The sequence below is a fragment of the Pituophis catenifer genome, unplaced genomic scaffold (assembly GCF_029215685.1).
Source record: "Pituophis catenifer annectens isolate HBS135680 unplaced genomic scaffold, rPitCat1.0.hap2 SCAF_4, whole genome shotgun sequence".
NCBI classification, from domain to species: Eukaryota; Metazoa; Chordata; class Lepidosauria; order Squamata; family Colubridae; genus Pituophis; species Pituophis catenifer.
Window position 1 is genome coordinate 124,995,865 of NW_027256884.1, and position 21,373 is coordinate 125,017,237.

At 44.9% G+C, this 21,373-nt stretch overlaps 1 protein-coding gene across 1 annotated transcript; it reads left to right on the plus strand.

The window, feature by feature from the left end:
* The first annotated feature begins 253 nt into the window (after positions 1-253).
* On the plus strand, positions 254-15,955 carry CCDC90B (coiled-coil domain containing 90B). Its single transcript, XM_070944041.1, has 9 exons — positions 254-382; positions 2,586-2,705; positions 5,019-5,122; positions 7,202-7,303; positions 8,205-8,246; positions 10,895-10,966; positions 11,332-11,385; positions 13,023-13,137; positions 15,293-15,955. The coding sequence occupies exons 1-9, from the start codon at positions 307-309 to the stop codon at positions 15,346-15,348; spliced, it is 741 nt and encodes a 246-aa protein (XP_070800142.1). The 5' UTR covers positions 254-306; the 3' UTR covers positions 15,349-15,955.
* The last annotated feature ends 5,418 nt before the right edge of the window (positions 15,956-21,373 follow it).

Sequence of the window (21,373 nt, forward strand, 5' to 3'; positions counted from 1 at the left end):
GTTAAAAATATATCTGATCTGCAAAAGGGAAAGGGAGGGAGAAGAGAATGGGTTGGCTCTTGGCTGCCATCTAGCGGTCGGGACTTTTGTAGCTAACGCCGCAGTTTCCGCTCGGCATACATTTCCCATCGGGCTTGGAGGCCAGAAGAAGGGAGAGGAGAAGAAGAACGCCGGTCCGATTAAAAACTACATTTCCCAGAGAGCCACGGGGTTCCAGACCGGAAACCACTTTAAAAAAAAAAAAAGACTTGCTTTGGGTGTCTTTTGGTGTAAATTCTGCGTTTCCAGCAAGAAAGCGGTGGGAAGATGTTGCAAATGAGAACTTCAAGGGTTGTGAGTCTGTTGCTGCGGGACGTCCACAACTGTTCTACACGGTTCAGAGGTGAGACAACTTTTAGGTCTCTTAACCAGGAATGCTTGCTTGGCTTTGCAATCAGATATAAACCAAGAAAGCGAGTGTGTTTCGCCTGGGTTTATTATTCCCAAACGATGCTGCTGTTTGGCTAGCTAATTTCTCCGAATTATATCTGAGAAATATGCTGAAATGTTACCTCTGAGATTAACCATTTCTATTGGAACAGAATCAAACCTATGTTAAAACTTCTTTTTAAAACTCAGTTTAGATATATATTAGTTTGCATTTAGTTCTCTCTCATATATATGTATGTATGTATGTATGTATGTATGTATGTATGTATGTATGTATATGTTTTCTGAGGTTTTCGCGGGTGTTTGTATGTAGGTCTTTGGTTATTCGGGTTTTCTCCCACGTAAAATTGGAAGTGTCTTGGCGACGTTTCGACCAAATCTCATTCGCCATCTTCAGGCTGGTGTTTTCGGCTTCGTGCTTCTAGAAACAATGTGTGATCGCAGCTGTTTCTTCCTTTTGATTGCCAGTGGGGGTGTGAACTGATTGGGTGGGAGCTTGGCTGTGTTTTGATTGGGTGGAGGTGTGTTCTGATTGGTTGGGGGTTTGGCTGTGCTCTGATTGGATAAGATAGATCTATCTTTTTGGATAATAAGATCGATCTATTTCGGATTATTTTGGTCCGAAATAGATCTATCTTAGTCTCCTTAGTCTCCCAATGGGCAGCAGAGTGCTGGCTGTCAGAAAAAAAGCCTAGAAACTAGTGGATTGTGATTTCACTGAACTAGGGCTGCATAAAAATCTTGGTTTACGTAAGAAGAACCTGGCTAAAGAGAAATACACATAAAGCCTACGAAAATGAAATATATATATATATGTATATGTATGTATGTCTTTGGTTATTCGGGTTTTCTCCCGCGTAAAATTGGAGGTTTCATGGCAACGTTTCGACGAAGTCTCATTTTAACTACTTTAAAAGGAAGAAACAGCTGCGATCACACACATTGCTCCTAGAAGCACGAAGCCGAGAACACCAGCCTGAAGATGACGAATGAGACTTCGTCGAAACGTTGCCAAGAAACCTCCAATTTTACACGGGAGAAAACCCGAATAACCAAAGACCTACATACAAACACCCGCGAAAACCTCAGAAAACATTATATATTATTATATAATATATTATATATTAAGTGTTTTTCTATCGAGACACCTGGTCTTCCCCAACATGTGGGAGGGGGCATTCTGCTCCCTTTCGCCTTTCAGCTCCAATCCAGGAGTCCTCAAGCAGTCGCATTTTATACCAAACCATTTTATACCAAATTTATATTTTGCTGATAAAGAAATAAAGGGAGACTAGTATAGATCTATTTCAAGCTTTTTAGCTTTCATCAGCTAGCCATACCCTTACTCGGATTCAAACTTGGGCTGCCTGCATGTTAGGCAGTTGAATTAACCTTCTGAGCCACAAGTTCTCCTCCCTTCATCAGCTTGAGCCAGGGGAAAGATTTAAGTATTTTTCTATCGAGACTATATATATTGAGAATATATATGTATTCTATCTCTATTTCTAACTATATCATCCACTGTATATCTCTTTATACATATCTATCTCTATCAATCTCTATCTATCTATATCTATCATCTTTATCTACTATATCTATATATCTGTCTGTCTATCTTTCTATAGGATATAGGATCTCCTGCTTGAGAAGAGGGATGGACTAGAAGGCCTCTAAGATCCCTTCCACCTCTATTCTGATTCTGATTATCCTGATCTGTCTGTCTGTCTGTCTTTCTAAATGATATAGGATCTCCTGCTTGAGAAGGGGGCTGGACTAGAAGACCTCTAAGGTCCCTTCCACCTCTATTCTGATTCTGATTATTCTGATCTATCTATCTATCTATCTATCTATCTATCTATCTATCTATCTATCTACAGTATATATTGAAAGGCAACAGATATATATAGAAATGCTATATGTATGTATGTATGTGTGTGTATATAAATGCAAGAAAAGATGGAGGTGTGTTGGTGCAGTTCACCTGTCAGGGTAATCCCTCAATTGGCTTCTTTCATTTTGGCTCAAAGAGTCATAGGGAATTCTGGGCGTTGAAATCCACACACCTTAAAGCGGCTGAGGTTGGGAAACCTGGCCTTAGAAGATGATCAAATCTTATTTGACCTAAGCAGACAATTCAACTTTGCCACCCTTCTCAGGTTTTGCTTCTTCGGCCTCAGTGCAGTCCTACGATATGAGAAGAGTCGAAATCACGCCGCTGGAGCAACGGAAACTCACCTTCGACACCCATCGTCTGGTGCGAGATCTAGAAGCCCACGGTGAGCAAACATCTCCAGTGAAAAGCGTCTTAAGTTTAGTTTAGTTTAGTTCATTGTCACTGCACCTCGTACAATGAAATTACCGTATTTTTCAAATTATAAGATGCACCTTTCCCCCCCCCCCTAAAAGGGGGTGAAAATTTAGGTGTGTTTTTATATCCCGAATGTAGCCCCGCCCACCCACTGGCCCCCACCCTTTGGCTTCTGCCTCCCAGCAGTTTACCTCCTTGCAGCAAGCAGCAAGAAGAAACAGCTCCTTTCAGCTTCAGCACAGCCTAATTAGCACAAGTTGATTGGATCGGCCTCCTGATTCTCAGCTGTTTTGCTCTCAGCTGTTTTGCAGGGGCCTCTGCTCCTTGCTGCAAGGAAGAAAATTGCTGGAGCAGATTTTTTTTCCCCCTTGTGCTAATCAAGCTATGCTGAAAACGAAAATGAAAGTAAAGCAGGCTGTTTGCTGTTTGCTGCACAGAGGCAAAATTGCTCAGAGGCAGAGGGAGATTTCTTTTTCTTCTTTTCCTCACCAAAAAAGGTAGGTGCGTCTTATACTCCGAAAAGTTAAATTAAGAGAGCTTTCCTCCATGCAATAGCAATAGCTCTTAGACTTAGACAGGTAGTCCTCAACTTACGACCACAATAGAGCCCAAAATTTCTATTGCTAATGGAGACATTTGTTGAGTTTTGCCCCCTTTTACAACCTTTCTTGCTACCATTGTTAAGTGAATCGCTACAGTTGTTAAGTTAGTAAGCCCGTCGTTAAGTGAATCTGGCCTTCCCATGGACTTTGCTTGTCGCAAAAAGGGGATCACGTGACTCCAGGTCACAGTGCAACGGTCATAAATAGGAGTCATTTGCCAAGCGTCCGAATTTTGATGACATGATCGCAGGGATCCTGCAAAGGTCTGAATTGTCATCAAATGATTGTGAGGATGCTACAGCAATCAAAAGTGTGAAAAACGATCATAAGTCACTTCTTCAGTGTCGTCATAACTTCGAATGGTCGCTAAACGAACTGTTGTAAGTCAAGGACTACCTCTACAGCTTTCTTGTCAGTATCATGGTACTTAGTTTCCCATCGTTGTCTTCTAGAATGTTTCTCACCTTTCTTGTTTCCCAACTTTTTTGTCTAACTCATCCTGGGATTCCTTGGTTGCTTCCCATCCAAATCCTAACCAGTCCTGTCCCTGCTTAGCTTCGAAGCCCTAACAAGGTCCCTGCGGTATTGCCACCCACTCCCTTACAAACATGAAGATGGCGTTGAGAACAAATAGCATGAAACCTTATATGGATTACTAGAAGTATAAGGGAAAAATGGGGTTCTGCTTTTCAACTTCTTAACACAAACTCTGAATTCACTAGACCAGAGGTGTCAAACTCAAGGCCCACACTCAAGGATGTGTTGGATTTGGCCCACGGGGCCCAAACTCAAGGATGTAGTCAGATACGGCCCACAGGGCCCAAACTCAAGGATGTGGTCGGATCTGGTCCACAGGGCCAAACTCAAGGATGTGGTCGGATCTGGTCCACAGGGCCAAACTCAAGGATGTGGTCGGATCCGGCCCACAGGGCCCAAACTCAAGGATGTGGTCGTATCTGGTCCACGGGGCCAAACTCAAGAATGTGGTCGGATCCGGCCCACAGGGCCCAAACTCAAGGATGTGGTCGGATCCGGCCCACAGGGCCCAAACTCAAGGATGTGGTCAGATCCGGCCCACGGGGCCCAAACTCAAGAATGTGGTCGGATCCGGCCCACAGGGCCCAAACTCAAGGATGTGGTCGGATCCGGCCCACAGGGCCCAAACTCAAGGATGTGGTCAGATCCGGCCCACGGGGCCCAAACTCAAGAATGTGGTCGGATCTGGTCCACAGGGCCAAACTCAAGGATGTGGTCAGATCCGGCCCACAGGGCCCAAACTCAAGGATGTGGTTGGATCTGGCCCATAGGGCCCAAACTCAAGGATGTGGTCGGATCTGGTCCATGGGGCCAAACTCAAGAATGTGGTCGGATCCGGCCCACAGGGCCCAAACTCAAGGATGTGGTCAGATCCTCAAAAATGTGAGGGGCCAGCCCGCGTCACTTTGGCCCGGTCTACCCAATGCGAAGAGGAAACATGCCAGCAATTTGGGGAGTGGCGTCAAGCTGGCCACGCCCATCCAGCTGGCCATATCCGGTGAATGTCGTCAAACTGGCCACACCCACCCAGTCAGCCACACCCACCCGGCCCCCAAGGTCAACCACAGCCTTGAAGCGGCCCTCAATGAAATTGAGTTTGATACCCCTGCTCTAGATTATGGTGTATTTTATATACTCCACAGGATTTGCAAAAGAACAGGCTGAAACGGTCGTCTCGGCATTAATGAGTTTGTCAGCGGTCAGCCTGGATACCGTCTACAAGGATATGGTAACACAAGCCCAACAGGTAACCAACCGATGGTTATTCCCTCGGTTGCATCACTTTTTATGGCCATTCATATAAGTAATCCTCGACCCACAACCACAATTGGAACCAGGATTTCTGTCGTTAAACAAGACGGTGGCTCAATGAGTCGCCCTTGATTTTATAACTATTCTAACTATGGTTGTTAAGCGAATTGCTGCAGTTGCTGAATGAATCATGTGGCTGTTAAGCAAATCTGGCTTCCCCCACTGACTTTGCTTGGCCGGAGTCCGGCAGGGAAGTTTGGGAATGGTGGGATCACGTGACACACACCCCTCCCCAGGACGCCGCATCCATCGTAAATACAATCATTGTGATGGTGGAGAGGTTGCAACAGTTGTAAGCGCTAAGTCACTCTCTTCAGAGACTGTTGTATTTTCAAACGGCCATTAAACGAATTATCGTCTTCATAGTTCTTTAGGCAATGCATATCTTAAGGACAGACTTGTTTTCCCAAGTTAGAAACCAGTTGCGTGTTGCAGGGATATTTTGAGCTTTTAGATTTTCTGCTGCCTTACCAGGAATTTAAGGTTGATAACCTTAATACTTAAGGTTGATAATACGGGGATCGGGTGAAATCCAGCAGGTTCTAATAAGTTTTGGAGAACCGGTAGCGGAAATTTGTCTGCTCTGCAGACATAGGCACTGTAATTTAACACCAGCTGTCTGCAATTAAAGTAAGTTCAAATCTTGCCAGGCTCAAGGTTGACTCAGCCTTCCATCCTTTCTAAGATAGGTAAATTAAGGACCCAGTTTGTGGGGGCAATAAGCTGACTTTGTATAAATATACAAAAGTATGAAGGCTATTGCTTAACGCACTGTAAGCCGCCCTGAGTCTCCGGAGAAGGGCGGCATATAAATCAAATTAAAAAAGAAAAAATTGAGTAGTTCGGAGAACCGGCAAATAACATCTCTGGCTGGCCCCAGAGTGGGATGGGAATGGAGATTTTGCAAAATCCTTCCCCTGCCACGCCCACAGAACCGGTAGGGAAAAATGTTGGATTTCAACCCTGATGGGGATCACCCTTTTCCTATAAAAATGTATCGACTAAGAGAAAGTAAGGTAAAGATAAAAATTTCCCTGTCCAGCTGTGTCTGCCTTTAGAGGGCGCTGCTCATCTCTGTTTCTTGGCCGAGGGAGCCAGCATTGTCCGAAAACACTTCTGTGGTCATGTGGCCAGCATGACTGTATGCCAAGGCACACAGAACGTATTGAAATGGTACCTATTTATCTACTTACATTTCAGGCCCACTGAAATGGTACCTATTTATCTACTTGCATCTGCATGCTTTCAAACTGCTAGGCAGGCAGGAGCTGCAGCAAAGAACGGGAGCTCACCCCATTGTGCGGTGCTGGGGTCTCAAACCCGAGCTGTCGACGGCCCCAAGAGAAAGTGATTGATCCTAAATCATACTGTGAGTTAGCTCAGATCGGACTTGAACCTTGGTCTTTCCACTCCAAACACAACACTTCTGAATTGTTACACTTTTGGCAGTGAGATGGCCTTGTAAAAATGTCGCCCGCAAGGGAACCGTTAGAAGTGTGCAAAACATTTTGACATCTAATTAGATTAGATCATCATCATTTAACGACCCCATAATCCCTTGCAAGGTTGAGTCTGGGCAACTGAATGGAGCTTAGCAGAACGTTTTAATGGCCGGATGCCTTTCCTCTCGCCAATGCGGAGCTTTGTTCAGCAAATATATTCTCATTGTGCCCAGAGAGAGAAATATCTGCCTCTACCTAGGATCGAACTCACAGCCTCCTGATTGTGAGGCGAGAGCTCCACCTCTCACCATCGCACCACTCTCATCTAATTAGATTAGATATGTGCCTTAAAAAGAATGTGCATGTATATAGCTGTATACGTGCATATATAAGGTACAAATACAGTGTATGAAGTTTGCCACTGTTTCCCCAAAATGTTCAATCAAATGCATTGTCATTTCACAGAACATTCTTCCGACATATTCCCATCTCTGGGAAAAGAAGGAATATTTAAGATGCCTTGCAACATTTTGTGTGTGTGTGCATGTGTAATTTTATATTTTATGTTTTAGGAAATAACTCTGCAACAGATAATGTTTCACCTGGATTCTATTCGCAAGGATATGGTCCTTCTTGAGAAGAGCGAATTTGCCAATTTGAGAGCAGAAAACGAGGTATTCTCTCCCCCACAAAAAAACCTTGCCCTGTTGTGGCCCGTACGCGGCCTGTGCAGCTAGTAGCTGATTCAGACAGCGAGGAGGCTGGTGTGGTGCTGCGCCAGCAGCCTGTGCAGCTGGCAGTCGAGTCGGACAATGAGGCTGGAGAAGATGTGGTGCCAAAGGCGGGGATTCAGCCAGGGTCTTCAGAACCTCCAGAAGCTCCCTTAAGTGAAGAGGACGAAGAGGAGGAGCCTGTTCTCAATGCACGGGCACGCAGAGCTGCCAAAAGGCAGGAGTGGCTCCTCAGGAGGAGGTCTCCTCGAGAGTAAGGCTTGGGGCTAATTGGCCACTCCCTTAGCCTATTTAAGGAGAAATGCCGACTGAAGCAATTTGCAGGGAACAACTTCGTTCACATACCTTTGTGTCTTGTCTTGCTTATCTTATCAGCTTCCTGCAAATTGCTTCAGGGCATTCTGCCAACCACAGTAAGCTTTCAGTATTATTCTTTGAATTCTTGGCGGCTGTTAATGCACTTAATTAACAGCCGTTGTTGTAAAAAACTGGTTTATTTTAGTAAATTAAGGTTTGAATGGACTTTGTGTGTGCTGCATTCTTTGGGGTCCATAGCTGGGGCAGAACATGCCCTGAGCTGTATTTGTTTAGCTTGTGAAGGTTTTCTGCAAATTTGACAATTTTCAGGTTTTATATGTTAGGTGCAGTGTTTCAAATTCAGTCCCAAACGGGAGCTGGTGAGGGCGTGAATGGGATGGCTGGTTGCAGCCCTTTAAAGCAGCTGCATCGTGGCTCAGATATATGTCAATGAAAGTTATGGCTGTGAAAGTCAGTGTGCATATTTTGCTGTTGCAGCTCTTTTATACCATCCGCTGTTTCTCTGCTTTCTTCCTCTCTTCCTTAGAAAATGAAAATTGAATTGGATCAAGTTAAACAGCAACTAATGGTAAGTAGACCAGGAACAGCCAAGGAACATTCAGTTTTAGGATGGAGCTTAAATCTGCTTTTAAAAATAATTGTGGACGATCTTTTCAACGAGGTGTCCTTGGTACTCTCTGAGTTTGGTGGTTTTTTTCTTTCTTGCAGATGTTTCGTTACCCAAACTAGGTAAGATCATCACTAGCATTGATAATGTTACTTAGTTTGGCTAATGAAACAGCTGCAAGAAAAAATCCACCAAGCTCAGAGAGTACCAAGTACCATATTTTTCGGACTATAAGACGCATCTAAATTTAGAAGAGGAAAACAACCCCAAAAAAGTTTGTGGCCTACCTTTTTTCAGGCCTTTTTTCAGGCTTTTTCCAGTCTATTTTCAACCTGTTTCCGAGGCTTTTTCTGGCCCATTTTTGAGGCTTTTTTTTTTTTGGCCCGTTTTGGGAGCTTTTTCAAGCCTGTTTTCAAGGCTTTTTTCAGCCCATTTTTGAGGCTTTTTGCGGCCCATTTTGGGGGCTTTTTTGGCTCATTTTCAAGGCTGTTTGGAGCCGTTTTTGAGGCATTTAGGGGGCTGTTTTTGAGGTTTTTAGGAGCCTTTTTGGGGGCTGTTTTTGAGGCTTTTGGGGGGCTGTTTTTGAAGATTTTTTCAGCCCATGTTTTCCAAATAAAAAACATGCCAAAAAATCCTCAAAAACGCCCCGAAAAAATTCCTCAAAAACAGCCCCCAAAAGCCTCGAAAATGGGCCGAAAAAAGGCCCGAAAACAGGGTGTGCGGCGGCCAAAAAACGGCCAGCGGGGCTTCGGCAATATCCGGTCTATGAGACGCACAGGCATTTTTGCCCCCTTTTGGGAGACACAAAAGTGTGTCTTATAGTCTGAAAAATACAGTACCTCTCATTTCAACCCTGAGCAATAAATATTCTCCTTTATCGGAACTTTTTCAATTCAAGAAAACCTGGTCCTCTTAGGTTTGCTGCAGAATTGGAGTCCTTACAAATCAGGGGCTGGTAAATATTCAGGACTAGTCTGTGAGGGCTCAAATTCTGCAGCAAACCTAAGGGGGCCAGGATTTCTTGAATTGAAAAAGTTCTGGTAAAGGAGAATATTTATTGCTCAGGGCTGAAATGAGGGGTCCTTCGTACTCTCTGAGCTCGGTGGTTTTTTTTTTCTGGCAGATATTCATTATCTGGCCCTTTGGTTGTCCATGTTTGGGCCTGTGGATTGCTTTTACTTTGAAGAAAACTGCTTTTTTTTTCCAATTTACGTATGTCCATGTGTGCATTCCTACTCACTTTCCCAGCCCTATTGGTTTGCCCCTCTACAACAGTTCCAAGTTGTCTTATATTGACACTCTGGGGAAATTCTGTAGGATTTATATTCCTTGCAGACAGCTGGTCATTTGCGTCGTTTTAGAGGGTCGTTGAAGCACTTGGAGGTTTATCTGTGTCCTCAGGGCCTCCTGAGTAGTGCAAATGGTTCCTGCAATTTTTTTCTTCTGGAAAGCCATTCCTACTCCCACCCCATTCCAAGGGGGTTCATCCCAAATTGTATAGCTAAACATCTGTAGAGATTCCCAGTCATTCAGGTCATGGTTAAGACTGAGAATCTCTACAGACTTTTAGCCATACAATTTGGGATGAACACCCTTGGAATGGGGTAGGAGTAGGAATGGCTTTCCAGAAGAAAAAAATTGAAGACTACAGGAACCATTTGCACTACTCAGGAGGCCCTGAGGACACAGATAAACCTCCAAGTCGGGTGGGCTTCAAAAATTTTAGCAAGGGGTTCTCTGCCCGGTTGCTGGATGGGCGTGGCCTAGTTGGCCTCCTGCACCATGCCGGAGGGGGGGAGTGTTTTTGCCCTCCCTGGGCTCCGGACGCTTTCCTCAAGCCTCCAGGAGGGCAAAAATGACCTCCCCAGGTTCCAGAGGTGTTTCTGGCCTTCTTGAACTTCCAGTAGGCCCGTTTTTCGCCCTTCCCGAGCCTCCACGAATGCATTGCACTTACCTGCATCCAAAACGGCCGTGTGGGGACTCTGGGGAGGAGTGGGCGGGGCCAGCCTGGAGTGGGATTTGGAGGTTCTCCGAACTGCACATCTTAGCTAGAGGTTCTCCCGAACCCCTGCGAACCCCCAGCAGCCCACTCCTGCTCCAAGTGCTTCAACAACCCTCTAAAAGGATGCAAATGACCAGCTATCTGCAAGGAATATAAATCCTTCCATTCCCCTCCCCACATCCTGTCAGAGCTGAAGAAGCTTCTTGGGTGAGAATCAAAATATCTTCAAAGAAAAAACAAAGTCCAGTTGCTTCCTGAAAAAAAGTACCTTTGGGATAACTTTGGAGAAATTAATTGCCCACAACTTCTTAAACTGTCTTTGCCTTTGGAAAACCTTGAGCAAGACCCCCCTACCCAGCCCTGTCTCATTCTTCCACATGCTGCAACAGTGCAGAGTAAACCATGCCTTAATAAAGATGCTAGTCCCAAATGTGCAGCAGTAGGAAAGCAGAAACGAGCATGTCACACCAGCTGCTGAAATCGGGTTTCGAATAGCACGATCTCCAATGAGAAAACAGAATTTTCAGGCAGGCTTGAAAATTCAGGGAAAAGGAACATCCCATTTTCTCCCTTCCTAAAATTGAGAGAGGTGTGTTTTTCTTTAAAGAATGAAACTAACCAGATCAGAGCTGAAAACAAGCTGGACATCAACTTGGAGAGAAGCAGAGTGACCGATATGGTGAGTAGTTCCGTGTTGGTATTTTTTTTTTCGTTACCTAAAAGTAGTCCTTGACTTGCAACCCCAAATTTCTGTTGCTGAGCAAGGCAATTGTTATGTGAGCTTTGTCCCCATTTTGCTATCTTTTTTTTTTTGCCATGGTTGTTAAGTGAATCACATTGTCATTAAGCCAATCTAGCTCACCGCACGGACTTTGCTTGTCAGAAACCAGCTAGGAAGGTTTTTCAGTGCCGTTATAACTTCGAACAATCATTGAATGAACAGATGTAAGTCAAGGACGACCTGTATTTTTTGAGCTGTTGTGTATTCCTGTTTTTTTTTTTTGTTTTTTTTTTACATTTTTGTTCTTTTTCCTAATTCTCCAGTTCACAGATCAAGAAAGAAAGCTGATGGAAGCCTCCACGGAATTTCATAAAAAAGTAAGCGTTTGAACCGCTTTTGTTCTAGATCCATGATGGTGAACCTTTGGCACGCGTGCCACAGATGGCACACGGAGCTATATCTGTGGGCACACGAACGTTACCTTAGCTGAGCTCCAGTGCGCATCCGCACGCAGACCAGCTGATTTTCGGGTGTTCTAGTCCCACCGGAAGTCGGGGAAACGGGCCATTTCCGGTCTCTGGGGAGGTGGGAAAGGCCATTTTCGCCCTCCCCAGGCTCCAAGAAAGCCTCTGGAGCCTGGGGAGGGCGAAAAAACAGGCCTACTGGGTCCACCACTAGCCTTTTTGGTGTTGCGTGCCAAAAGTGGGGGGGAGGTCATGCGCGGGGGCACGTGGGGGCATTGAATTATGGGTGTGGGCACACACGCGCGACTCCCCCCCACCCCCCATGCGCGACCCCCGCTTTTGGCATGCGACGGCAAAAAGGTTAGCCATCACTGTTCTAGATTCTAGATCAGTGTTTCTCAACCAGGGCAACTTGAAGATGTGTGGACTTCAATTCCCAGAATTCCCCAGCCAGCCATGCTTGGCAACTGACGTATCAGGGTTGCAGCATCCCATAATCGCCATTCGCATCCTTGCCAGCTGGCTTCCAACAAGCGAAGTCAATAGGGGAAGCCGGATTCGCTTAATAACCTCATGATTCCCTTAACAACTGTAGTTGTTAAAATCATGGCAAAAATGGTTGTAAAATTGAGCGTGACTCATTTAACAACCGCTTCGCTTAGCAATGGAAATTCTGTTCCCAATTTTGGTTGTAAGTCAAGGGCTACCTGAACATTTGTAAACAAGGCAGCAACGTGACGGAAGGAAATGCATAAATTTTAAATACCCTGACAGAACAGAAATAACTTTTTCCTGGGTATCCAAAGTTAGTTAATTCTTGATTAGTTGATTCCTGATAAGGGGATGCCACAAAAAAGAAGAGGGAGTCAAGCTATTCTCCAAAGCACCTGAGAGCAGGACAAGAAGCAATGGGTGGAAACTCATCAAGGAGAGAAGCAACCTAGAACTAAGGAGAAATTTCCCATCAGTGAGAACAATTAATCAGTGGAACAACTTGCCTCCAGAAGTTGTGAGTTCTCCATCACTGGAGACTTTTAAGAAGACATGTAAAAACATATAAAACATATGAAGAACAGTTGCAGGAACTGGGTATGTCTAGTTTAATGAAAAGAAGATTTAGGAGAGACATGATAGCAGTGTTCCAATATCTCAGGGGCTGCCACAAAGAAGAGGGAGCCAACTTATTCTCCAAAGCACCTGAGGGCAGGACAAGAAGCAACGGGTGGAAACTAATGAAGGAGAGAAGCAACCTAGAACTAAGGAGAAATTTCCTGACAGTTAGAACAATTAATCAGTGGAACAACTTGCCTCCAGATGCTCCAACACTGGAAGTTTTAAAGAAGAGATTAGATAACCATTTGACTGAACTGGTGTAGGGTTTCCTGCCTAAGCAGGGGGTTGGACTAGAAGACCTCCAAGGTCCCTCCCAACTCTGTTACTGTTAACAAAGGATGTTGATGCCACACTAAACCACAGGGAGAAAATAGCCTATTTCTGCTAACTGCCCTGCTCCTTTTGGATGCCAAATGATGCTCTGTATGTCCTTTTAGGATTCCAGCACCAACAGTTCCATTACGGAAGTCAACAATAAAATAGATGCTGAGATTGCAGCTCTCAAAACACTCATGGAGTCGAATAAGCTGGAAACCATCCGGTACTTAGCAGGTATGTGCCTGGTGTGTTAAAAGCCGGCCTCCAAAGTGGGATGCTTAGCAATTCAAACAAACGGACAGCGTTTTCTGTAGCTGCTGAATGATAAGGGACGGGGCGGTTAGGATGTAGTATTGCAGATTAACTCTGCCAACTGCCAGCAGTTTGATCCTGATGGGGCTGAAGGTTGACTCAGCCTTCCATCCTTCCGAGGTAGGTAAAATGAGGACCCAGATTGTTGGGGGCAATAGGCTGACTCTGTAAAACTCTTAGAGAGGGCTGGAAAGCATTATGAAATGGTATATAAGTAAGTGTTATTAGGAATGGAGGGAGGGAAGGAAGGAAAGAAGGAAAGGGAAGGAAGGAAAGAGCTGTGATGGCACAGTGGTTAGAATGAAGTATTACAGGCTAACTCTGTCGACTGTCAGCAGTTCGAATCTCACCAGGCTCAAAGTTGACTCAGCCTTCCATCCTTCCAAGGTCGGTAGGACCCAGAGTGTTAGGGGCAATACGCTGACTTTATAAACCGCTTAGAGAGGGCTGTAAAGCACTGTGAAGCAGTATATAAATCTTAAGTGCTACTGCTACTGCTATTTCGGTTATTTAATCACATTTCATACAATTCCTCACTTGTTTTCTATTTTCTTTTGCTTTAATAACTTAATAAAAGATGGCAAAGGGTCTGGAGGCTAAATCATATCATGAACGATTGAGGGAACTAGGTATGTCTAGTCTAGTGGCGAGAAGGACTTGGGGTGACATGTTACGTCAAATAGAGTTAATTTTCCTTCTCACACATGGAGATTCTCTGTCATCCAGGTCATAGTTGTCTCAAAGGTGCTTTTTCAAAAAGGCATAACTGGACTCTTTTTTTCCTTGAGGAAGAAGAAGACGTTTCGCTTCTCATCCAAGAAGCTTTATCCGTTCTGACTGGAGGGCGGAGAGATGGAAGGATTTAGTTCTGAGCAGTCAGAACGGATGAAGCTTCTTGGATGAGAAGCAAAACTACTTCTTCCTTTTCTTCTCCTTCCTTTTCTTCTGCTTCTTCCTTTTCTTCTTCTTCCTTTTCTTCTCCTTCTCCTCCTCCTCCTTCCTTTTCTTCTTCCTTTTCTTCTCCTCCTTATTTTTCTTCTTCCTTTTCTTCTTCCTTTTCTTCTGCTTCTTCCTTTTCTTCTGCTTCTTCTCCTCCTTCTCCTCCTTCTTTTCTTCCTTTTCTTCTTCCTTCTCCTTCTTCCTTTTCTTCTTATTCTTCCTTTTCTTCTTCCTTTTCTTCTGCTTCTTCCTTTTCTTCTCCTTCTCCTTCTTCCTTTTCTTCTTCTTCTCGTCTTTCCTTTTCTTCTTCCTTTTCTTCTTATTCTTCCTTTTCCTCCTCCTCCTCCTCCTCCTCCTCCTCCTCCTCCTCCTCCTCCTCCTCCTTCTTCTTCTTCTTCTTCTTCTTCTTCTTCTTCTTCTTCTTCTTCTGGCTGGGGAATTCTGGGAGTTGAAGTCCGCCAGGCTTAAAGTTGCCAAGGTTGGAGACCCCTGCTCTAAACATCTCTAAGATGACCATCCAGCCTCTGTTTGAAGGCCTCTTTTGTGAAGATCTTCAGCTGGTATCTAAGATTGATATCCTGGTTGCTCTTCTCCGCACTTTTTCTAAAGATGTTGAGACTCCAGAAAGAGTGCAGAGGAGAGCAACCAAGATGATTAGGGGACTGGAGGCTAAAACATACAATGAACAGTTGCAGGAACTGGGCATGGCTAATCTAGTGAAGAGAAGGACCAGGGGAGACATGATAGCAGTCTTTCAATATTTGAGGGGCTGCTACAGAGAGTCAAGCTATTCTCCAAAACACCTGAAGGCCAGACAAGGAATAATGATTGGAAACTGAACAACGAGAGATTCAACCTGGAAATAAGGAGAGATTTCCTGACAGTGAGAGCAATCAACTCATGGAACAGAAGTTGCCTTCAGAAGTTGTGGGAGCTTCATCACATCAAGAAGAGACTGGACTGCCATCTGTCAGAAACGGTGTAGAGTCTCCTGCTTGGGCAGGGGGTTGGACTAGATGACCTACAAGGTCCCTTCCAACTCTGTTAATCTGTTAAAATGGTGAAGGCAAATTGCATGAAACTTTTTAAACCCAAAAAGATTCACTATTTTTTCTTCTTCTTCTTCTTTTAATTTCAGCTTCTGTTTTCACTTGCCTTGCCATTGCTTTGGGATTTTATCGATTTTGGAAATAAGTCCACCGAGGTGTGGGGGAGAAGAAAAAGAGGACAGAGCAAAAACATTCCTCATTGGGCACCTCCAACATATCTGAGATAACCTCTTCGGGCTGATCTTTTCCACGTTTTTTTCATCAGCCAGTGATCTTTTTCATCCTCCGTCGCTCTGGACAGAACAGCTCAAACAATTTGTGCCCCGTGGAAGAGTTGTAGAGGCTGGAGCCCAAGAGATCTATGGAGCTTGAAAACATAGAAAAGGGAGGTGAAAATGTACCGGATGACCCAAAAGCTGCAACCAGCTAATCGTGTCGTGTCCTTCAACTGGTTTTCTCTTCTCCAGCCTGATCCTCTTGGCCTTCATCCTTTTGGGTTGAAACTTCTTTGCTTTCCAACTGCAGTTGAGTTGGGACCGTAGCTTTGAGAATTCAGATTGGCTGCGAATTTACACAGTTGCACTCCTTAACATATCTGGAAGGTGCCCAATAACAGAACGCTCGTTTCCACGCACGAGCGTGTTTCCAAGTTTACAGTAGTGGCCAAAATTGTGGAAACCTTATAGGAAAAGTGTATTTTCTAAAACTAGCTAATGACACCACTTTTTATTTTTTGGGGGGGAGTAGTGCCATCAAATTATATATCAATGGAAAGATAATTTAATCAAGAATGTCATGCAATCACTTTTATGAAGGATTTGCTCTTAGAATAGCAGTTACCGTATAAAGAAGAAAAGGGAAACGCGTAGAAAAAAAAACGAGATCTACAAAAATGATCACCATAGAAAAAACGAACTATACAAAAATGATCACCATGTCAGTTAATACTTAGTTGGGTAAGCATTAACCCAAACATGAATGACGGCCTTACAACGTCTTCCCGTGGAGTGACCCAAGTCTTTTAGTTCTGTAGGTGTTCTCATGGGAAACCAAGATTGAAGGGTTGCTTCTATTAACTGGGTTTTATTGCTGGGTCGCTTCTGACTAACCAGTTTCTTTCATCGGCTCCATAGATTTTCCATTGGGCGAAGGTTTGGGCTTTTCCCAGGCCATTCCAGCAGTGGAATAGGATTATCTCGAAACTCCAAAAAAAATAAAAAGTGGTGTTATTAGCCATCAAACCTCAAAAATACACTTTCCCCAAAAGGTTTCCACAATTTTGGCCACTACTGTAGAGCTGCTGGAGAAATTTCATCAGATGTTCCACTGCCTTCCTATATAACAGCACTAGAGGATAGTGTCTCACTTGGGACGAGAAAACCAACCAACAGAGAATGTTCAAAAAACTGCTTTATCCTGATTTAACGTGACTGGATGTACTGCCATTATTTTGTTTCTCCCTGCAGAACACATAACCCTACTTATATTCCATTCTAGACTGGAAATCTAGGCCCTTTCTAGATCGTGGTATTCTCAGAATTGCATAGCAGCCAATTTACCCCCGTGTTCCCTTAACCTGGGCCGCTGCCAAACGCACGGACTTCAACTCCCAGAATTCTCTTAACCGCCTTGACTTTTGCTGGGAATTCTGGGAAGTGCGAGACAAGCATCTGAAGAGACTATAAGCCGTTATAGAGGAGAGAAAAATTAAATATATAGTAGTTTCAGAAAAGGCTGAAAGATCTGGGACAGTGTTTTTTCAACCTTAGCCACTTTTAAGATGAGTGGACTTCAACTCCCAGAATTCCCCAGCCACTCATCTTAAAAGTGGCTAAGGTTGAAAAAACACTGATCTAAGATAGCCCTCAGTTCTGTTCTCTTACCAGTTATTGGCTGAAACTAACTCTGGGACTTTTTGAGGTGCTATATCACTAAATCTTGGCCTTTTTCAGCGTAAGCAAAAAATAAAACACGGTGCCTTTTAAAATTTAGCGCTGTTTGTGAGGAAGAAGAAATGTGAGAACAATTTCAGACTGCCTCACTCTTTGAATTCTCTTTTGTGGTCATCCGATAGAAGTTACTACGGAGTCACATTTGTTAATCTGCGATGCTCTTGCTCGATTACTCTTTTTCTCTTATCGAGGATTGGATCCACATTTATTTATTTATTTTTTAATTTTTATACTGTCCCCTCTCCTGAAGGACTCGGGGCGGTGAACAGCCAAAATTTAAAAAAAAACATACAATATAAACATTAAAATACTATAAAAACAAAATTAAATGTATATTGGCTTTATTTAAAAGCCCTTGCCCATAAAATTCAACAATTAAAAGAATTTTAACCCAGCCTGGCTTGCTGAAATAAAAAAGTCTTCAGAGCCCGGCGGAAGGTCCGGAGGTCCGGGATCAGTCGTATCCCTGGGGATAGCTCATTCCAGAGGACGGGTGCCCCCACAGAGAAGGCTCTTCCCCAGGGGGTCACCAGCCGACATTGTCTGACTGACGGCACCTTGAGGAGGCCCTCTCTGTGGGAGTGTATTGGCTGGTGGGAGGTTATCGGTGGCAGAAGGTGGTCTCGTAAATAACCGGGCCCTAAGCCATGGAGCACTTTGAAGATGAGAACCAATACCTTGAAGCGCACCCGGAAGACCACTGGAAGCCAATGCAGCTCGCGCAGGAGAGGTGGGAACGCCATGTCGCCCCCATAAGTACCCACGCAACTGCATTCTGCATCAGTTGGAGCCTCCGAGTGCTCCTCAAGGGGAGCCCCATGTAGAGAGCGTTGCAGTAGTCCAGGAGGGAAGTGACGAGGGCATGAGTGACCGTGCATAAGGAGTCCCGATCCAGAAAGGGGCGCAACTGGCGTATCAGGTGAACCTGATAAAAAGCCCCCCTGGCCACGGCCGTCATACGCTCTTCTAAAGACAGCCGTGCACCCAGGAGGACACCCAAGTTACGCGCCCTCTCCGTGGGGGCCAATGTCTCGCCCCCAATAGTCAGCGATGGCACCAGCTGACTATATCGGGACGCCGGGAGCCACAGCCACTCGGTCTTGGAGGAGTTTAGTCGGAGCCTGTTTCTCCCCATCCAGACCTGCACGGCCTTCAGGCACTGGGACATCACTTCAAGGGCATCGTTGGAGTGGTCTGGGGTGGAGATGTACATGACTCGCTTACAAACTTAACAGGGCACTCTGGCCTGTTAGCCATATCTTAACGAATGAGTCTTGAGTCGTGGTGGCGCAGTGGTTAGAATGCGGTATTGCAGGCTAATTCTGCCTCCTGCCAGTTTGATTCTCACCAGCTCAAGGTTGACTCAGCCTTCCGTCTTTCCGAGGTCGATAAAAGGACCCAGATTGTTGGGGGGGGGAATAGGCTGACTCTGTAAACCGCTTAGAGAGGGCCGGAAAGCACTGTGAAGCGGTATACAAGTCTCAGTGCTATTGCTATTACGCAATACATGAAACCATAAATCTGTGGTTTATAGACTGCAAGCGGCTGGCAGTCTGATTTTCAGAACTTTTGCTGATTCAAGGACGGTGCTAAATTTCCAGGTAGCCATTGACACACTTCAGAAATGACTCAACACTCCACAAGCCACATGGGAGGTTTGGTTTGAGCGATAGAATTGGATTAGTTAAACCAGGCGTGTCAAACTCAAATTTCATTGAGGGCCGCATCAGGGCTGTGGTTGATCTCGGGGGCCGGGCAGGCATGGCCGGTTTGGTAGGCGTGGCCAGCTTGATGCCACTCACTGGGTGTGGCCAGCTTGACGCCACTCCCCAAACTGCTGGCATGTTTCCTCTTTGCATTGGGTAGACCGGGCCAAAGCAGATAGACACAGGCCAGCCACTTAGATTTTCCAGGATGGCTCCATAGGCCGGATCTGACCACATCGCAGCCTGGATGTGGCCCGGGGGCCTTGAGTTTTGACACCTCTGAGTTAAACCAATGGGTGTTTACATAAGATGGTGCATCCATGTTAACGTACAACAGTGGCCCCCAACTTTTGGGGCACCAAGGACCGGTTCCGTAGAGAGGTTTTTCCGTGGACCAGTGGGAGGGATGTGGTTTCACGTGCTGCCTTCATCCCACACATGTACAGGTGGGGCTTCAATTGTTTGCGTGGTTCAGTTTTTGCTGTGCCACAGACGGGTGCCAATCCACGAACCGGAGGTTGGGAGCCCCTGACGTACAACTATTGACAAGGGCTGATTTTCAATACCATACGGAGGGCAACATACCCATCACCAGTTAGTTAAGAGGTTGATGGGTATCTGGACTCTCACTATGGAGCCTTAATGGAGATACCATGTTTTATACACCTTGTCTCTGATCTAATCTGCTCTAGATTTTTGAGACGTTCCCCAATTACAGAATATTGAGATACCACATTGAAAAGACGGGTTTTTTTGTTTTTGTTTTTTAATTTGATTTATATGCTGCCCTTCTCCGGAGACTCGGGCGGCTTATAATGTGCTAAGCAATAGCCTTCATTCTTTTGTATATTTATACAAAGTCAGTTTATTGCCCCCACAAACTGGGTCCTCAATTTACCTACCTTAGAAAGGATGGAAGGCTGAGTCAACCTTGAGCCTGGCGAGATTCGAACCTGCAGTAATTGCAGGCAGCTGGTCTTAATAACAGGGTGCTTTAGACCACTGTACTACCAAGGCTCCTTGATTTTAGAAGCTCTGATGTGAGTTAAGAGGAAGGATTATTATTATTATTATTATTATTATTATTATTATTATTATTATTATTATTATTATTGAAATGCCACATTAATTCACAGGAAACGTAAACCTGCCTTTCCAGAGCTGTATTTTCTGCAATTTATCTTGCATTGTCTTAAAAAAAAAAAAAAAAAAAAAAAAACACGACAGGGTGCTTAAAGCTGCCAGATGTTTTCCTTTGCGAAGGGAAGATTTAAGTTCGCACCGCCAGCTGGTTTATTCCCCAGTTCCCTCAAATACGTGCATCAGACAGAACGTTGTTGTTTTTTTTTAATTGCAATATTGTGTTTTGTAGTTCTATCAGACGGTCTTGTCTTCTTCACCTTTGTGCTTTCCAGATGTGGGAGAAATAATTGTTTTTACTTTGATATGTTGAAGGCAGGTGGGTTGGGACAGCGGCCCCTAAGCACAAGGAAGCTGAATTTCTTCAGAAATAATTCTTGTTGCTTTGAATTTTATAAACTGAAATTCTTGGAAGTGAATGTCTCCGTTTTAATATCTGGTATCTGCTGCCCCCTGGAGTTCACCTGCGGAGTTTCTACTTGGCTGCAGATTTCCAGAATTGCTTAATTGTTCAGTCCCTTCTTACACTTTGTAAATTTTCTGACCCGGCTCCCAAACACCACAAACCCTTTATAGTTAAATAAATGTTCCCCTTATTAGGAGCGCCAGCAGCCCTGGCAAAAAGTTTCTCTCACTGCAGGCTAACAAGTCTGGCTGGCTGGAAGATGAATAGTTGCCTTTTATCCCCAGAGCTAGGGTGGGGCTTCGTTAGTAGCAGTGACTCTTCCATCCCAAGGATCAGCCCATAGATTTCCACTGCTCTCCTCTCCTCTGCCTTCTGCACATCTGCACAATAGGCACTGGACCCAGCTGTTCCTCCTCTTCCTCATCAAACACCTCCAGACCTGGTGGCTGTTGACTCTCCATTTGAGGACTGACGGGCAGCCCAGGATCCGCCTCTCTCTCTCTCTCTCTCTCTCTCTCTCTCTCTCTCTCTCTCTCTCTCTCTCTCTCTCTCTCTCTCTCTCTCTCTCTCTCTCTCTCTCTCTCTCTCTCTCTCTCTCTGCCAGTTCCATTCCCTCTTCCCCCTCGGAGCTCTCAGGTTGCTTTGATGCTGGCCCTGACTCCCACGCAGCCGCCGCCTCATCTGATTTGGCTGCTGGAGGGGCTGACGGTCGTAAACAGCAGTAAACCAACCGATCTCATTTCACCAAGATAGCCTTCAACAATTTCTTTGAATGCTTGTAAGCCCATTTCCCTCCCTCCCCCCATTTTAAAAAGAAGTTTCACCATGTAGAAGAAAAACTACTGTATTTTTCGGAGAATAAGACGCACCTTTTTCCCCCCTAAATGGGGGTGAAAATTTAGGTGCGTCTTTTACACCAAATGTAGCCCCGCCCACCCACTGGCCCCGACCCTTTGGCCTCTGCCT

Excerpts from the sequence above, each read along its gene's own strand:
- CCDC90B (XM_070944041.1), top strand. The coding sequence starts at position 307 with ATGTTGCAAATGAGAACTTCAAGGGTTGTGAGTCTGTTGCTGCGGGAC. Across the intron at positions 5,123-7,201 it reads TGGTAACACAAGCCCAACAG|GAAATAACTCTGCAACAGAT; the intron begins GTAACCAACCGA and ends TTTATGTTTTAG. Across the intron at positions 11,386-13,022 it reads CCACGGAATTTCATAAAAAA|GATTCCAGCACCAACAGTTC; the intron begins GTAAGCGTTTGA and ends ATGTCCTTTTAG.